This window comes from Saccoglossus kowalevskii, chromosome 7, assembly GCF_978046115.1.
Source record: "Saccoglossus kowalevskii chromosome 7, keSacKowa6.1, whole genome shotgun sequence".
In the NCBI taxonomy this organism is placed as follows: Eukaryota; Metazoa; Hemichordata; class Enteropneusta; family Harrimaniidae; genus Saccoglossus; species Saccoglossus kowalevskii.
The window spans coordinates 13,125,442-13,141,579 of NC_140647.1; the positions used below are offsets into that span (position 1 = coordinate 13,125,442).

At 35.4% G+C, this 16,138-nt stretch overlaps 1 protein-coding gene across 7 annotated transcripts in view; it reads left to right on the top strand.

Annotated features, from left to right (window-relative positions):
- The window catches only part of LOC100373594 (5'-AMP-activated protein kinase subunit gamma-1-like), a 107,604-nt gene extending 91,500 nt beyond the window's left edge, over positions 1-16,104 (top strand). For all 7 annotated transcript variants that reach the window (XM_085501112.1, XM_006824033.3, XM_085501116.1 and 4 more), the window contains 9 exons: positions 276-334; positions 1,892-1,937; positions 4,791-4,842; positions 5,576-5,702; positions 6,177-6,257; positions 6,892-7,014; positions 7,203-7,349; positions 11,587-11,680; positions 12,716-16,104. In XM_085501112.1, coding sequence (XP_085357238.1) covers positions 276-334; positions 1,892-1,937; positions 4,791-4,842; positions 5,576-5,702; positions 6,177-6,257; positions 6,892-7,014; positions 7,203-7,349; positions 11,587-11,680; positions 12,716-12,729 — 743 coding nt within the window. In that variant the 3' untranslated portion in view covers positions 12,730-16,104. The remainder of the gene's footprint in view (positions 1-275; positions 335-1,891; positions 1,938-4,790; positions 4,843-5,575; positions 5,703-6,176; positions 6,258-6,891; positions 7,015-7,202; positions 7,350-11,586; positions 11,681-12,715) is intronic.
- The last annotated feature ends 34 nt before the right edge of the window (positions 16,105-16,138 follow it).

Genomic DNA, 16,138 nt, shown 5'->3' on the forward strand with positions numbered 1-16,138 from the left:
ATTATTTAAACCCAATTAATTTTCTGCATACCTGTGGCTGTTTTCACAAAGTGCCTGCAGGGGGCTAGTCCAATCTAATATGGTTTGAGTTGCTGAGTTGTATATTTCTTGCATGTTGACTTGGTCATTAAATGGTTTTCAACACACATAGCTGTTCTCTACTATTTATGACTGTATCCTAATAATGCATACAAGATAATAACAATATGACAGAAAAAGAAACAAGTCATTTTGTTTTGTTTTTTTTAGCATAATTTGTTTTTCTTTCTTTGTAGGAATGCTAACAATTACAGATTTTATCCATATACTTCAATATTATTACAAGTCGCCATTAGTAAGTACACATTTTTATTTTGGTTTTCCAAGAACTTTATTTTTGAAACTGCTGTGTTTGATATTGTCCTAGATGCACAACATGCATACATATATACCATACTTCCCCGATCATAAGCCCAGGGGCCTGAACATGTAAAATTGGAAAAAATTTGGGGGTGGGCTTATACTTAAGGACCACCTTAGAAATAATACTGTTTTGGGAGGTTCACATGAAAAATTATCCAAATTATATTTTTCGTTCACAGCACAGATCTCGGAGAAGTCTTTTTGAGGAAAAAATAATCATAAAAATACACACATTTTATAACATTACGGTTTACATACTGTCAGAATTTATGGTGCAAAAATAGGGTCAGTGGGAAAACAGTCAAAGGCAAGATATTTATCATTATCTTTGTTGTGGAATGTTTTAGATCGTATGCAAACTCGATACAAAGCAATTTCCAACATGGTGTTTTTCATCATAATTTGATCTGAACAACTTCCTTTGACCTAAAAGGTCACATCTTTCATTAACCAATCAAAATGATGTGTCGTACAGATGAAGGTGAATTACCGCAATGTTAAAATGCGATCTGTTAACACTGATTTCGTCAAAAAAAAACGGTGATTTTTTTTTACCTAAAAGCTGTTGATTCACAATTTTCGAAAGGTAAACTGAAGGTTGAAGAAGTTTTTAAACCTTTCATGGTCGCCAACAAGTCATTTTGAAGAATAGTTTGCTCATTTTCACCTCATTTACGATAGTCTCGATGGACACGATTATTCGGAAAAGTAAAACTATGTTCAATGACCAGGTTCCACGACTTGACGATCACATTTTTGGCGTATCGAAAACTACTACCGGGTATATAAAAGAAAGACTGATTACTTTAGTATTGCAACATCGGGGTTCATCCTGAGTAAATAACATAATAGAAGGTGCAAACTATGTTCTATACGTTTGCCGCCATGCACTCTTAATTAATGCGAGTTTTCTCATAAAAGCAGGAACCAAACTACCGTACCAATCATTATGCAATGAAATACACTTTTTACATGCATATTTTTATAAATGTCGTCAACAGCCAGTAAAAACACCCTGGGTCTATACTCGGGGATGCCCTCAACTCGTTAAATGTCTAAAACAGAGGGTGGGCTGATACTCGGGGAGGGGCTTATGCTCTGGGAAGTACAGAATATGTGAGGCATACAAGGAAGCCTAGTGTGGTGTTCAATGCATAGCCTAATTTTTAGACCTGACTGAAATGCGACATAATACTCCTTTAATTCTGCGAGAGACAAATGTCAATGTGACAAAAGTTTTTTATTTCATACAATGTGAAATTATTTCCCATAATGCATTGCATGTATGTTCGATGACGTGCTCAGTAGTGCAGTAGTTCGGCTCAAACTGTCTTTATAGTTACAAAATTTATACCACTTATAGTAAATTATTTTCAACACATACATATTATAGATCATACTAGATAAATCATATGAGGAAAGTTAATTTGAATGTTTCCCTTCACAGTTCGATTTACAAACTAATGTTATTGTTTTATTGTTATTTTAGGTTAAAATGGATGAATTGGAAGAACATAAAATCGAGACATGGAGAGGTCAGTTTTATAATATACATATATACAGTTATAAAGGTAGTTTGCTAACATTAAAACATGAAATTTATCACAGTAAATCATTAATTAAAAACATTTTTGTTTGATGATTCATATTCATGCATGTCATTCAAATTTAACATTTCTGTAGAGAAAGACAGATGCGTTTCATGAGAACATGCAAAATAATAAAAAAACAGCCATTTTGGAACATTTTCCTAGGATTCCATGTAAACAAATCATTATATTAGAATGGTACAATGCAACAGAGGGGATGAGGCTTCTATTAGAACATCTACACATATAAAAAAAATGATGAATTTTTGGTTCTCAGTTCTCTTTAAAAAGCATGGGTTCGGCTTTTATTAGGGATATGGTTTCAAATCAAGATTTTATTATAATATTCAAAATTCTCCCATTTTTCCTGACAGTCATATTTATATTGGTCACCAAACAGAATTTTGAGATAACATGTAATGTTTCTGCTATAGAAACCTATTGTAAACTATTCAGAAAACATATCTTTGATCCTTTTGTGGAAAACTTAATTCGGTGACCATACATTTTTATTTCAGATTTTTGAACATTACAGTAACCTAACCCTCTCGCTTGATTTCACGAATTTTTTTAATGGTAGCAAACTACTTTAATATTATAATTTAATATTTTTTTGATTTCTATTTGAATTCTATTCTTTGTGTGGCCTTTCACAAGAGAACAGTTGAGTAGCGGGTGGAATACTGAAATACTATGCTATACAATCTTGGACAATAGTGGGTTATTCTCATTTACTTATGTGGATCAGTGGGTGTTTGAATACCAGCTATTGTTACCTTGCCCCAAATAAACCAGAATCATTATTTCCACATACATTGCAAATTTTGTTCTTTTCGCTAGTAGCAGGAATATAGTATTAGTATTCAGGTATCATCTGCTATACAAAGGAAGCGCTTTTTATATATAAATGTATTCAAGCATGTACATCTAGAAGGAACATAATTTTCCAAAGAGTTTTTCCTCTTGGGATATGTACGTGTGAAGCAGTTTTTATGTTACCACAATCCATTGTATATTTGACATAAATGTGGTTCCCGAGTGAGTTTACAGATTACTCTCCTGTGTCATCAGAAAGTGTGGAGGAGTGATTGGTGTGTCACGTTTTAAGAAGTAAAAGCATTATCCTGTTTTAGCACTATAGCGTTATTGAAGTACCTACATGATCAAATCATGTGTCACATTTCAAATTATCATCCCTGCCCTCTCTGCTACCATCCATCCCTGCCCTCTCTGCTACCATCCACCCCAGCCCACTATGCTATCGTCCATCCCACCCCTCTCTGCTTCCATCCATCCCAGCCCTCCCTGCTTCCATCCATCCCAGCCCTCCCTGCTTCCATCCATCTCAGCACTCTCTGCTTCCATTCATCCCAGTTCTCTCTGCTTCCATTCATCCCAGCCCTCTCTGCTACCATCCATCCCTGCCCTCCCTGCTACCATCTATCCCAGCCCTCTATGCTATCGTCCATCCCACCCCTCTCTGCTACCATCCACCCCAGCCCTCTATGCTATCGTCCATCCTAGCCCTTCCTGCTTCCATCCATCCCAGCCCTCCCTGCTTCCATCCATCTCAGCACTCTCTGCTTCCATTCATCCCAGTCCTCTCAGCTTCCATTCATCCCAGCCCTCTCTGCTACCATCCATCCCTGCCCTCTCTGCTACCATCCATCCCAGCCCTCTATGCTATCGTCCATCCCACCCCTCTCTGCTATCATCCATCCCAGCCCTCTATGCTATCGTCCATCCCACCCCTCTCTGCTACCATCCATCCCTGCCCTCTATGCTATCGTCCATCCCACCCCTCTCAGCTGCCATCCCATCATTATAGAAACCAAATTCGCTGCAATTCTCTGTAAGTTATATTAACTGACGCATGAATGCACATGTTCTCCAAACCTCATTTAAACTGAAAATGTAATCTAAATTCTATTGAATTCATTTTTTGACTAGAATGTTTCTATATGCTAACTTGCCCCCTATTAAATTGTATCTAAGTTATACTGCTATTTGGTTGATGCCAATGAATCAAGATTTACTCAGTATAGGGTAGCGGTATAATCAAATACGATATTCCAAACCATTACCTTAATTTGAATATTTATAACATAACATCATATTATTCCAGAGCAATTTACTATCATTGTCCTTAGCCATGTTTGGAACTATATTTATTCATTATATACAATTTGCTATAAAAAAAGTAATCACATTGCTTGCTGAAAGCCTTCATAGTCTAAAAGAGAGGGGGGGAGGCGATGTGTTAATAATTTGGTGATTTTACTAACAGCCATTATACATATATTGTATAAATTGTCTGGTATTTTTTTTTTTTTTTTTTTTTTTTTAGAAATAAATGGTTTTTATAAACTTGCAAATATACCACACCTTATTGTACCTCCATCTAACACACATTAATCAATCAAATAACCATTTGAAGTTTGCTTCTGTGCTGACAGATTGATGCTATAAAAATGTAACATGTGAAAGAGACATATGGTAAACAGTGGGAGAGATGCATTTTTACAGAACATCACAGCAGTGAAGATTTTACTTGTTTTTTTAAGACAGGGAGTCACAGTGTTTTTTGTTGGGGTCCTTAAGACAGAAAGTCCAGTAATTTTTGCATATTTTGTCTTCTCAAACACTCTCATATTATGAAATCATAATGATGCACTGAAAACATGATTGCATGTGTTTCTAAAATGCCTACATCAACACTGTTTTTACTGCAACTATATCTACTGTATTCATCAGTGATATTTATCACCACACATTTCACAATGTTCTCTTTCCTTCTAGATGTACTACACACCAAACAGAAACCATTGATAACGATAGGTCCCGATGAATCGTACGTAAGATAAGGTTTATTATATCATGAAAACAGATACCAATAGTACATAGTATATGGAAGGTGTTATATTTCATTCACATTCATCAGTGTCATAAAGGATTAATATATATATTGAGGAACAGGTGATTACTTTTGCAGGGGTGGAAGTGTCATTGAGGGAGGGGGACAATTTTTTATTTTCTGGCAGCGAGTCCAGTATACAATTATGTTCAATATGTATATGGGTTATGAATCTCTGCTGCCGTTACCATACCAACTAGAGACAATCAATCTTGTTTCAATTTAAAAGAAGATGAATTCACTTATTAGTCACTTATACATATATTTTGAATCAGATTGTGTCTACTTTATTAAAATGTTCGTGCTCTGTCAATATTGACATTATGGTCAACATCAGAGATGATACGTATGGTTGGTTTAAATGTGAGGCAGCATATGGGATATGTAGATATAGCAGATACATGACCAAAATTGACAAACGAAAACCAATTTAATAAATTTAAGGTGACAAGGTTTGAATAGATTTACTGATGATGGTACTTTTAACTGATGGCTGTTACAAGACGTCCATTCTGGTAGCCAGACCTGAGCTGTGAACCTTTAATTGATAATAACTTTTTCGAGACACCCATTATAATAACAGTGCTTGAGCCGTGAACCTGATAGTAACTGTTTCAAAATGTCCATTCTGGAAAACTATTCCCAAATTTCTATTCTCTTTATTTTCCAGTTTATTTGAGGCAGTTCGTATATTAATTAAGAATAAAATTCATAGGCTTCCTGTTATTGACAGACTTACTGGCAATGTTATCTATATACTTACGCATAAACGTATTCTCCGTTTTTTATACCTCTATGTAAGTATACTTTTTACCTTGTGTTACCATATTTGCTTCATTCAAAGTGCATACTGTAAAATACTTTTTTTTGCTATTTTCGCTGAAGAAATGATTCAGTGAAAATAAAACGAACTAATATCCTTTTTTTCCTATATTTTACATTCAACTCAGTCAAAAATCAGTCAAAATAAATTCCATGCAAAACACCGAAAATGTCTTTTCAGCGAAAATTAATTTCAGCTAAAATAAAGTATTCTACAGTATATATTGTTTGCTTGAGTAGAAGCCGCTTCTCCTTTAGAAGTGCATTTGTCATAATTGTTTCGTTCAAAGTGCATTGACATGTACCATATTTACTGTATTAGAAGCACATCTTCCAATAAAGATTCATGTACCATATTTGTTCTATTTAGAAGTGTTGCTGAATTCTGAACAGGTTGTTCAGTTTTATTGATCAATTTACGAATGCATGAATTGATTTGTATTTTTCAGGTACACGAGGTCAAGTTACCTGACTTTATGAATAAGTCATTAGAAGAGCTAGGAATCGGAAGTTTCAAGAATATTGCAACAGTTAGTACATAAAGGATGAGTAATCCTTCAAAGTCAGATTTATTAAACTATTGTAATTTTCATTTGATCTGAACAAAATGGCGAGAAACATTTTGTAGAGTCTCATGAATCCATTTCATGCAGAAATCTTACTTTATGAGCATGTATTCAAGACATTGTTCTGGCTTATTTGAATAACCGACCGCCATGCAGATTATCTTTAGTTAACCCTATTGCAATTAAGAAACATATTTTTATTAGAGTGATCACTATATTTACAGTTTGGGGGATGCATTGGTAAAATAAATTCTTAATTTTGAAGTCAATTCAAACCGTGACTGTTTCCCTATCCGAGGTGAATCACACTCGACATGGGTAAAATAAATTTTGTACGCGGAGAAGTTGAGGTTGGGAGAATTTGAAATTACATCACACATATATGCAGCGTTATATCACACACACATTTTAGCCAATATCTGAAACGTGGAATATTTTGAGATATTGTGTTTTTTTTGTAATAGTCAGCCATGTTGTCAAAAGATCAGTCTGCTTGCACGGACCTATCGGATTGCTGGATTTACATGTTCTCGTCTATATTGCATTTCCACTGCTTCACTTCGATTCATTGGTTATCATATGTTTGTTTTATTCACAGGCGTCACCAGATACTCCATTAATTGTAGCGTTAAAAACTTTCATTGAAAGAAGAGTTTCAGCTTTACCTGTGATAGATGAGAATGGTACTGTTGTTGATATCTATTCTAAGTTTGATGTTATCGTAAGTATATATTATAAATAGACCAGACTATATAGAGTTGTACAATAACTCATGTGAGTATTGAATTTAAAAATAAAAAAAACTGCCTGTTGGCTGTGTAGATCTGAAAGGGGTCAGTCATGATATTGGTAGTGTATATTCCGGTTCATGCAATTACACATAGCAACAACCGTAATGTTTTATTTCAGAATCTAGCTGCTGAGAAGACGTACAACAACTTAGATGTTACCATCAGACAAGCATTACAGCATAGGGAAACATATTTTGAAGGGGTACAAAAATGTGTTCCCACGGAAACATTATCAACGATTGTAGAAAGAATTGTCAAAGCTGAGGTGAGTAATTATACATACCTTGTCTGATCAATGATCAAATAAGCTTTGTATACATCGCATCTTACGGCTTTGGGCATTTCCACGTCAGATTTCATCATCGAGTGACTCGGTATTTCTTCCTGCTTTGCTGATGTAACAGGGAAAATACACAAGTCACTGGTTTTGAGATCTGAAGTGCTTCATCCTGCTAACAGCAAACTCATCATTGCAGCTGAGCCTGGTTGCTGGTAGGTAATCACTGTTTATTTTGGCTTGGCTTGGCTTTCTTTCTACTCTAGCTGCTGTCTTCATATAACGCATCACGCAATTGACAGGCATGTCTCATCATAGACACTAATCTATTATGTTAAAGGTGTCCTGATTGGCTTGCCAGTTTAGTGTTATGGTTGGCCAACCAATCAGGAACAAACTACTACATTGGTGAATCTGACACATATTTGATCAGTGTGTGTTAATTGGGTGAAGCTATTTTGCAACACAGGCATTCAACTGCATGGTTAAGCTGGTGTTCTGCTTCTAATTAGCATACATATGTAACAATACCGAGTGTTCATTCATCCATTTACACTGTTCTGGGGTGAGGCATGTTATATCCATATTGTTTTTCAGAATAAGTATAGTTTTAGACAAATCTAAAGTGTACACAAAGTATTGTCTTAGAATACAACTTAAACGCCACCTCTGACCTGCATCCATGGCAGGGTAATTCAAAAATCAAGCCATGTATGTTACAATAGAAAAACACTGTGGCTTGAATTGTAATATTTATCAAGTACCTACTGTCAAAACCACTAAACAGTTTTTTCAGCTGTTCAGACGCCTCATCACTCCTGTGCCACCAATCACTAGCTGTCATCAAACTTTACAAACAAAAAATCAACACCAAAGATATGAGCAAAAAAAAATTAAACCACCCGTTCCTATGTCTCTAAAATACACCCACTGACCCATTATGACTTGAAAACCCATTCATTCACATACTGTAACACATCTGAAAAAGTTCAACATTTTGCTCACGAAGTTGCATGTTGATCAGCAGCCTGGGTTGGAATGTCAGGTTTTAGTGGACTTCTCAGCTTTGCCGCTTTCTGCCAAAATTATATACCTCTGTGCCCTGTTGGTATATTTTGGTAAGGAATCATAAATATTATCATCATTTCTAAGCCGAAACATGAACACTTGGTCGTCTTAAAAGCCAATACATACATCATATGAAGAATTCAACGTCAATGCTACTCAGCCACAACTTCAAGCTGATTATCTGGAAATGTCTACTATAATAGTATCTGATTGGTTGGATTCACAGCCTAGGGCTAGTCAAATTTTAGTGGTTTTCTTGTATTTTTGATGACAGCTTGGTAACCAACCAATTCCTCAGGCCTGGCAGTCATTGACTGATAAAACAGTTCAGTGGCTTCTGTAGTAGCTTGATACAGCAATGTTATTATGTGGAACTGAACTTCAAAAATACTCGGACACATATACTGAAAATAATTACATTTTAGAGAGTCATAGATAGATATTACCAGTAATTAATATTAATGACAAAATATGCATTGTTTCCACACAAATCAATGCAACTTTAAAAGGCAGACAGGGAATCACATTGTGTGATTGACTGACAAATGCACCTTATTTACATAAATTAATACTTTATGAGCATAGAAAAATTGTTTTTAGTGAAAGTACACTAAAAACATAATATTGTAATAGTATGCTCAAAACCAGATTGATCCTCAGAAAAGATTTGAATAAACAACTAAACAATTGTTGTCAATGTATTTTTTAATGTAGCGCACAATTGGAGTGTTTGCTGTTATTCTGTCTGTATCTGTTTCACCATTACCTCAAAACAATCATAATGGATAATAAGCAGACTTGATTAGTTTTGGGGTTGAAATCAGTGAACATAAATTACCATTTGCATAATTATTAATCAATTTTCTGCTTTTTTGTCTATAATAGGCGAGTACAAATGAGCACAAAGTGTGCTTGAGTCCATTATGGGTTGGTGGGGAGTTCATTGTTGTTATTATTTTGTAGCGTTGTCAATACCAGTAGATTTACTGCCACTGAAAAGCAGAAAAGACCACAGTGAGCAACATTCACGTTTCACCGTCACTTGCCCCTGAATCTGCTTAATTTAAAACGTCTTTGTGGAAATTGGTTTTCACAAGCTCATATGACTATTAATAAGAAAGAAATCTTGCCCAAGTTCAATTACGAATGGTTGTTCAGATGGGTCTGGCTGAATAGCCAAATGGTTGTTCAGATGGGTCTGGCTGAATAGTCAAATGGTTGTTCAGATGGGTCTGGTTGAATAGCCAAATGGTTGTTCAGATAGGTCTGGCTGAATAGCCAAATGGTTGTTCAGATGGGTCTGGCTGAATAGTCAAATGGTTGTTCAGATGGGTCTGGTTGAATAGCCAAATGGTTGTTCAGATATGTCTGGCTGAATAGCCAAATGGTTGTTCAGATGGGTCTGGCTGAATAGCCAAATGGTTGTTCAGATGGGTCTGGCTAAATAGCCAAATGGTTGTTCAGATATGTCTGGCTGAATAGCCAAATGGTTGCGCAGATAGGTCTGGCTGAATAGCCAAATGGTTGTTCAGATAGGTCTGGCTGAATAGCCAAATGGTTGTTCAGATGGGTCTGGCTGAATAGTCAAATGGTTGCGCAAATAGGTCTGGCTGAATAGCCAAATGGTTGTTCAGATGGGTCTGGCTGAATAGCCAAATGGTTGTTCAGATAGGTCTGGCTGAATAGCCAAATGGTTACGCAGATATGTCTGGCTGAATAGCCAAATGGTTGTTCAGATCAGTCTGGCTGAATAGCCAAATGGTTGTTCAGATGGGTCTGGCTGAATAGCCAAATGGTTGTTCAGATGGGTCTGGCTGAATAGCCAAATGGTTGCGCAGATAGGTCTGGCTGAATAGCCAAATGGTTGTTCAGATGGGTCTGGCTGAATAGTCAAATGGTTGTTCAGATGGGTCTGGCTGAATAGCCAAATGGTTGTTCAGATGGGTCTGGCTGAATAGCCAAATGGTTGCGCAGATATGTCTGGCTGAATAGCCAAATGGTTGTTCAGATGGGTCTGACTGAATAGCCAAATGGTTGTTCAGATGGGTCTGGCTGAATAGCCAAATGGTTGTTCAGATAGGTCTGGCTGAATAGCCAAATGGTTGCGCAGATAGGTCTGGCTGAATAGCCAAATGGTTGTTCAGATGGGTCTGGCTGAATAGCCAAATGGTTGTTCAGATGGGTCTGGCTGAATAGTCAAATGGTTGTTCAGATGGGTCTGGCTGAATAGCCAAATGGTTGTTCAGATGGGTCTGGCTGAATAGCCAAATGGTTGCGCAGATAGGTCTGGCTGAATAGCCAAATGGTTGTTCAGATGGGTCTGGCTGAATAGTCAAATGGTTGCGCAAATAGGTCTGGCTGAATAGCCAAATGGTTGTTCAGATGGGTCTGGCTGAATAGCCAAATGGTTGTTCAGATGGGTCTGGCTGAATAGCCAAATGGTTGTTCAGATAGGTCTGGCTGAATAGCCAAATGGTTGTTCAGATAGGTCTGGCTGAATAGCTAAATGGTTGCGCAGATAGGTCTGGCTGAATAGCCAAATGGTTGTTCAGATGGGTCTGGCTGAATAGTCAAATGGTTGTTCAGATGGGTCTGGCTGAATAATCAAATGGTTGTTCAGAATGGGTCTGGCTGAATAGCCAAATGATTGTTCAGATAGGTCTGGCTGAATAGCCAAATGGTTGTTCAGATGGGTCTGGCTGAATAGCCAAATGGTTGTTCAGATGGGTCTGGCTGAATAGTCAAATGGTTGTTCAGATGGGTCTGGCTGAATAGCCAAATGGTTGTTCAGATGGGTCTGGCTGAATAGCCAAATGGTTGTTCAGATGGGTCTGGCTGAATAGCCAAATGGTTGTTCAGATGGGTCTGGCTGAATAGCCAAATGGTTGTTCAGATGGGTCTGGCTGAATAGCCAAATGGTTGTTCAGATGGGTCTGGCTGAATAGTCAAATGGTTGTTCAGATATGGGTCTGGCTGAATAGCCAAATGGTTGTTCAGATGGGTCTGGCTGAATAGCCAAATGGTTGTTCAGTTGGGTCTGGTTGAATATGTTTGTTCTGTTGGGTCTGGTTGAAACGCAGTATATATATATATATATATTATATTGTGTATTTGATTCTATGCAGGGGTATATATATGTATGTTGTATATTTTATAGGTTCATCGTTTGGTAGTAGTGGACAAACAAGATAATGTTATAGGTGTTGTATCGTTATCTGATATTCTAAATTCCTTAATTCTTAAGCCAACAGGTGAGTGACTGATACTGTGCTATTGTCAGTTAGGATTTGTTCTTACAATGATTTAATATAATACAAGATCATGTCCTCAGTTGTATGCACAATGGACCTTGCTTCATTTTAAAGCTTCAAATATTTTAAATGATAGAGGGCGCTATAGTACTTTAAGATGGATATCTCAGGCCAGGCATTATTCAGCATCACATTTTTTTCTGTGAGAACCATAACAAATTAAGGATTCAGCGCATGTTTTTCAAAATGGTTATTTCATACTTTTTTAGCTCCGCTGTCGACTTTGTCGAGCGGAGCTTATCATATGAGTGATTGTCCGTCGTCCGTGTCAATGTTTTACTTTTTCGACTTCTTCTTGAAAACTACAAGCCTGAATGCTTTGATACTTGGTGTATATGTACCTTGGGTAGACCTCTCTTAGGTTTGTTCATTTCATGTTGATATCTTCAATTCTCTAATTTTGGTGAATATTTTTGTCATTTTTGGTAGAAAGTGATATTTTCGACTTCTTGTTAAAAACTGCAAGTCCGATTGCTTTGATACTATACATATTGTTCATTTTCTAATGATGTCTTTAGTTCTTTAATTGAAATGTGCATTGCTAACAGCGGAGCTCTCAGCCGATAGGCTGCTTGTTTAGAATCAATATCTATATCTGATTATTCTAAAAAAAATTCATATTATTTCAAAATTAGTGTTTATCTATGTTTTAAATTGCTTGTAAAAAATTAAGTTTGGAAGTTGAACTCTAAAACATCCTGTTCAATCGACTTCAAATTTAAAAAAAAAAAACTATTTTATTTTGTATTTGTTTAATGAAAATTGAGGCATCAAATTTACACAGTCTAATATGCCAAGTCACATGACCTATTCAGTAGCCGAATATGCAGAAATGGATTTTTAATTTAAAAAGATGTTTCTTGAAATACACTTGCTAGATTGCTTTGATACTTGACAAAAAAAGCAATGATTGAAATATTAATATTTGGTTGATTTTAATATTTTTCATATTTATGTTATATATTTCTGTTTCAGGTGTTGATATATAAAGAACATGCAACTTTATTCAATTTTACAACATACAAATGATTTGCTGAATTGAATGGCTTCCATGTCCTGGCGCACAGTTTGAGATGTCAGCTGACAAAAATGCACATATGATGTGGTATTTAGCATCTTGTGTTTCCCCAAACCTAAATTCAACAGTTACCTCATTCCTGTTATAGATGAGTTGCAGGTTACCTGGTTGCTTAGATACCATGTGTGCGTAAGTGGGTCAATTGTTATTGATTCACTTCTGGTCTAGCTTTTAGTAAAATATTTTACTATGCTTGCCTGAATCTAGTACAAAACATGTTGATTCAGTATTGCAAGTATCCATCTTACATTTGAAAGTTTACAAAAAGTTTTTAAAAAGAGAAGAAGAAAAATTATATTTTTTTTTCCATTCATGCATCACAATAAAGTTGGCCACATGTACAAATACACTTATATTTGTAAGATGTCTCTTGGCACAGCATACAAGTTTGTGTGTTTAATTTGTTGGAAAACTGATGCCAATCACTGGTTTTAAACAACCTCCCCCCTTTACCACCTTTCTTTCATGAGAGCACACAGGTATGTAGCAACCATGAAACATGCCCGTGGAACTTAAAACTCACCTGTTGACAGTTGATATATATTTTGTAAGACATAAGCCCTGCTGAATTATATGCATCTGAAATTCTAGTCATCAGTAATGCAAGTATCCTGTCAAACTGAATATACAGCACATTGTTATTAATAACACTGATTATTGATAATGGTACAGTTGTAATCCAACTAATTCAAACAACAGAAGGATCAAATTATTAATCTGTTCAAATTATTAATCTGTTCAAATTATTAATCTCTCGGTAAGATGCAGGATTCAGTAGGGCCAATGCTAGGGTGAAAATCATCGTCACCAAATACTTATCTGAAAAAAAAAAACCCATCATTTGTTAACTCACATGTGTGTAGGGGTTTATATACAGTTCGGGTTTTACTGTTTATATCTTGCTGATACCTCTTTATTGGCCCCACGTTGTAAGTTGTAAATAAGTCTACTAGGGAGTTTACCAGTGCCGTATACAAGACCTTTTTTCACTCGGTGCAGAACTTTTAATAATTTATGCAGCACAAATCAATCAAATCCAATTTGTAAATTATTTTCTTTTTCAATATGCACTAAGTATATATAGTTTTCATTTTGTAGTGTAAATAGTTGTATTTGCGTTATTTTGGCACATAAAGTAGGCCAATGGACTGCCAACCAATTGTTAGTCTTTCAAGCTCATATTTTTTTAAACTTCAAAACAACGTCACAAAATTTAAAAGAAAGAAATTTAGGTTTTTGTTAATTTTCTTTGATTATTGTACTGTGTACCTGTGTCAATTCCAAACGATTCTGAGATTCTGAGTAATTTATCTACAAGTTTGGTACATTGCAAATCAAACATTCTCTTGAAAGGAGTATCTGGAAAAAGACACACTTCATGTATGTTGAAACAAGAAGAGGGATGGTGTTTTATTTTTTGTTTGTTTTCCTGTGAGTAAATATAAACAAATCTATTTTTCTTGGTACTATTGCAAGTACATCAAAAAGAAGTGTGTATTTTTGTGTTGATGTAAAAGTTGGAATTTCAGCTACCCGATAGCATATTTCTAAATTAGAAGCACCCCTCCAATTGATATGTTGGTGAGCCTTTAATTAAAAGTGTTGACAATTATAATTAGAACTGACATAGAATGTGATACTAGCACGCGATAAAGATCAAATGTGGACAGTGTCTACAGACGATAACAACAATTTCAACCTTAACTGCGTTACTTTTCGGTGATTTGTTGTTGAATGTCAATGAATTTATTGCCATGCCACAGCCACAAAAAAATTATTTTATTTTAGTTATGAGTACGTCGGTCACTTATTTTAATTTTTGTTCATATGTATGAGTCCAACGCCTTCAAGAATAATTAATCACATAATTAATTACTTACTGCTTGGTAACACCATTTGAAACAAACCTATTTGAGTAGAATATACAAGGTTTTAATATGATAAATATTGACCTACTGTTAGTTGTTATTAGACTTGATTCTAGAACTCTAAATACAGTTAAGTTGAGTCATTTGTAAGAAGTGTTTTCAGATATTTTCGCCTTCTCTGACAGTGGTTATTGTCACTAAACACTGACTCTTTGGCAAATGTTCGTCCAAACCCACTTTGATCGAGCATTCTGTCTGATAAAGTTAAACTGGCTCAACGTTTCATCTCGTTCAGTTTAACAGTTGTCTTTCAACTTGCTCATGTAGAGTGATTTATTTTCATTTGGAGTCTTGTTTTTAATGTAGAATGCTTTTTTTTTTACTTGGAGTTGATTGATTTTCCCTGATGTAGTAAATCTACAAAAAAAGTAAAACTAAGTTTAATTTCTTGTTATCATTGGTGTGTATGTCATTGACAAAACAGTCAAGAGAAATTCTGTGAACCAACCTAAATTTTGTTGTTGTTTTTTTGTGTGTGAATACTATCCAACTAAAAGGATCTTGAGTGTTCTGTATAGTGCCACAATCATCCCCCTACATTATGTTTGATATGGCTGCATTCAATACTTGCCATTTATGTGAAATACATTAGTATACACAAAACTCAGTCATTTGTTGTGTTGCAACTGATTATTTAATTATAGAATTCTTTTAGTTTAAGACAGAATTTGCGTCTATAGCATTCTTTCATGTAATCTCAATAACAGAAATCAGCTGCTCAGTTAGCCAAATATTATGCAATCAATTGTACTGACAATTAAAATTGAATTAAATTTTCTTGAATAATTAAGATTGTACTATACATGCACATGCAACTCCAAATTTTGTGATTTCACAGAATTGTTCTGGGTATGATACAATGATAATATCTGGATTTTTTTGCTCATTTTTGAGCAAAACTCATTGGGTAGTTCTGCCTCTACATCAAAATTACCGTGAATTGAAAGACAAAAATTTCATCGTGGTTTTGATGTGAAAAGACATTATTTTTTGTCTGTACATACAATACGTACGCACACTTCATATATGTAACCTTATTTTATGGGCTTTTCAAGACTGGTCTGTAATATATTTTGAAATCTCTTGTACTTTTTTTGTTCATATTTACAAGAATAGGAAATGATTAGTTTACTAGTTCTCGTCATTTACTAACTTTATTTAAACAAAATAATCCATAGTCAGACAGATTGGGGGCGCTCTTTAATAATTGCAATTGTGCGTCTCATTACTGTGAAAGTCCTTCAAGAATATTATTTAATGACTGCGATACTAGATTGAGAGTAGGTATACATAGGTGGTTGGATTGTTATTCTTTTTACTGCAACTATGTCAATAAATTGTGTCAAGTTTAAAAAAAATTGGTGTCCATGTACAGAGTGTTTCTTGGGTGAA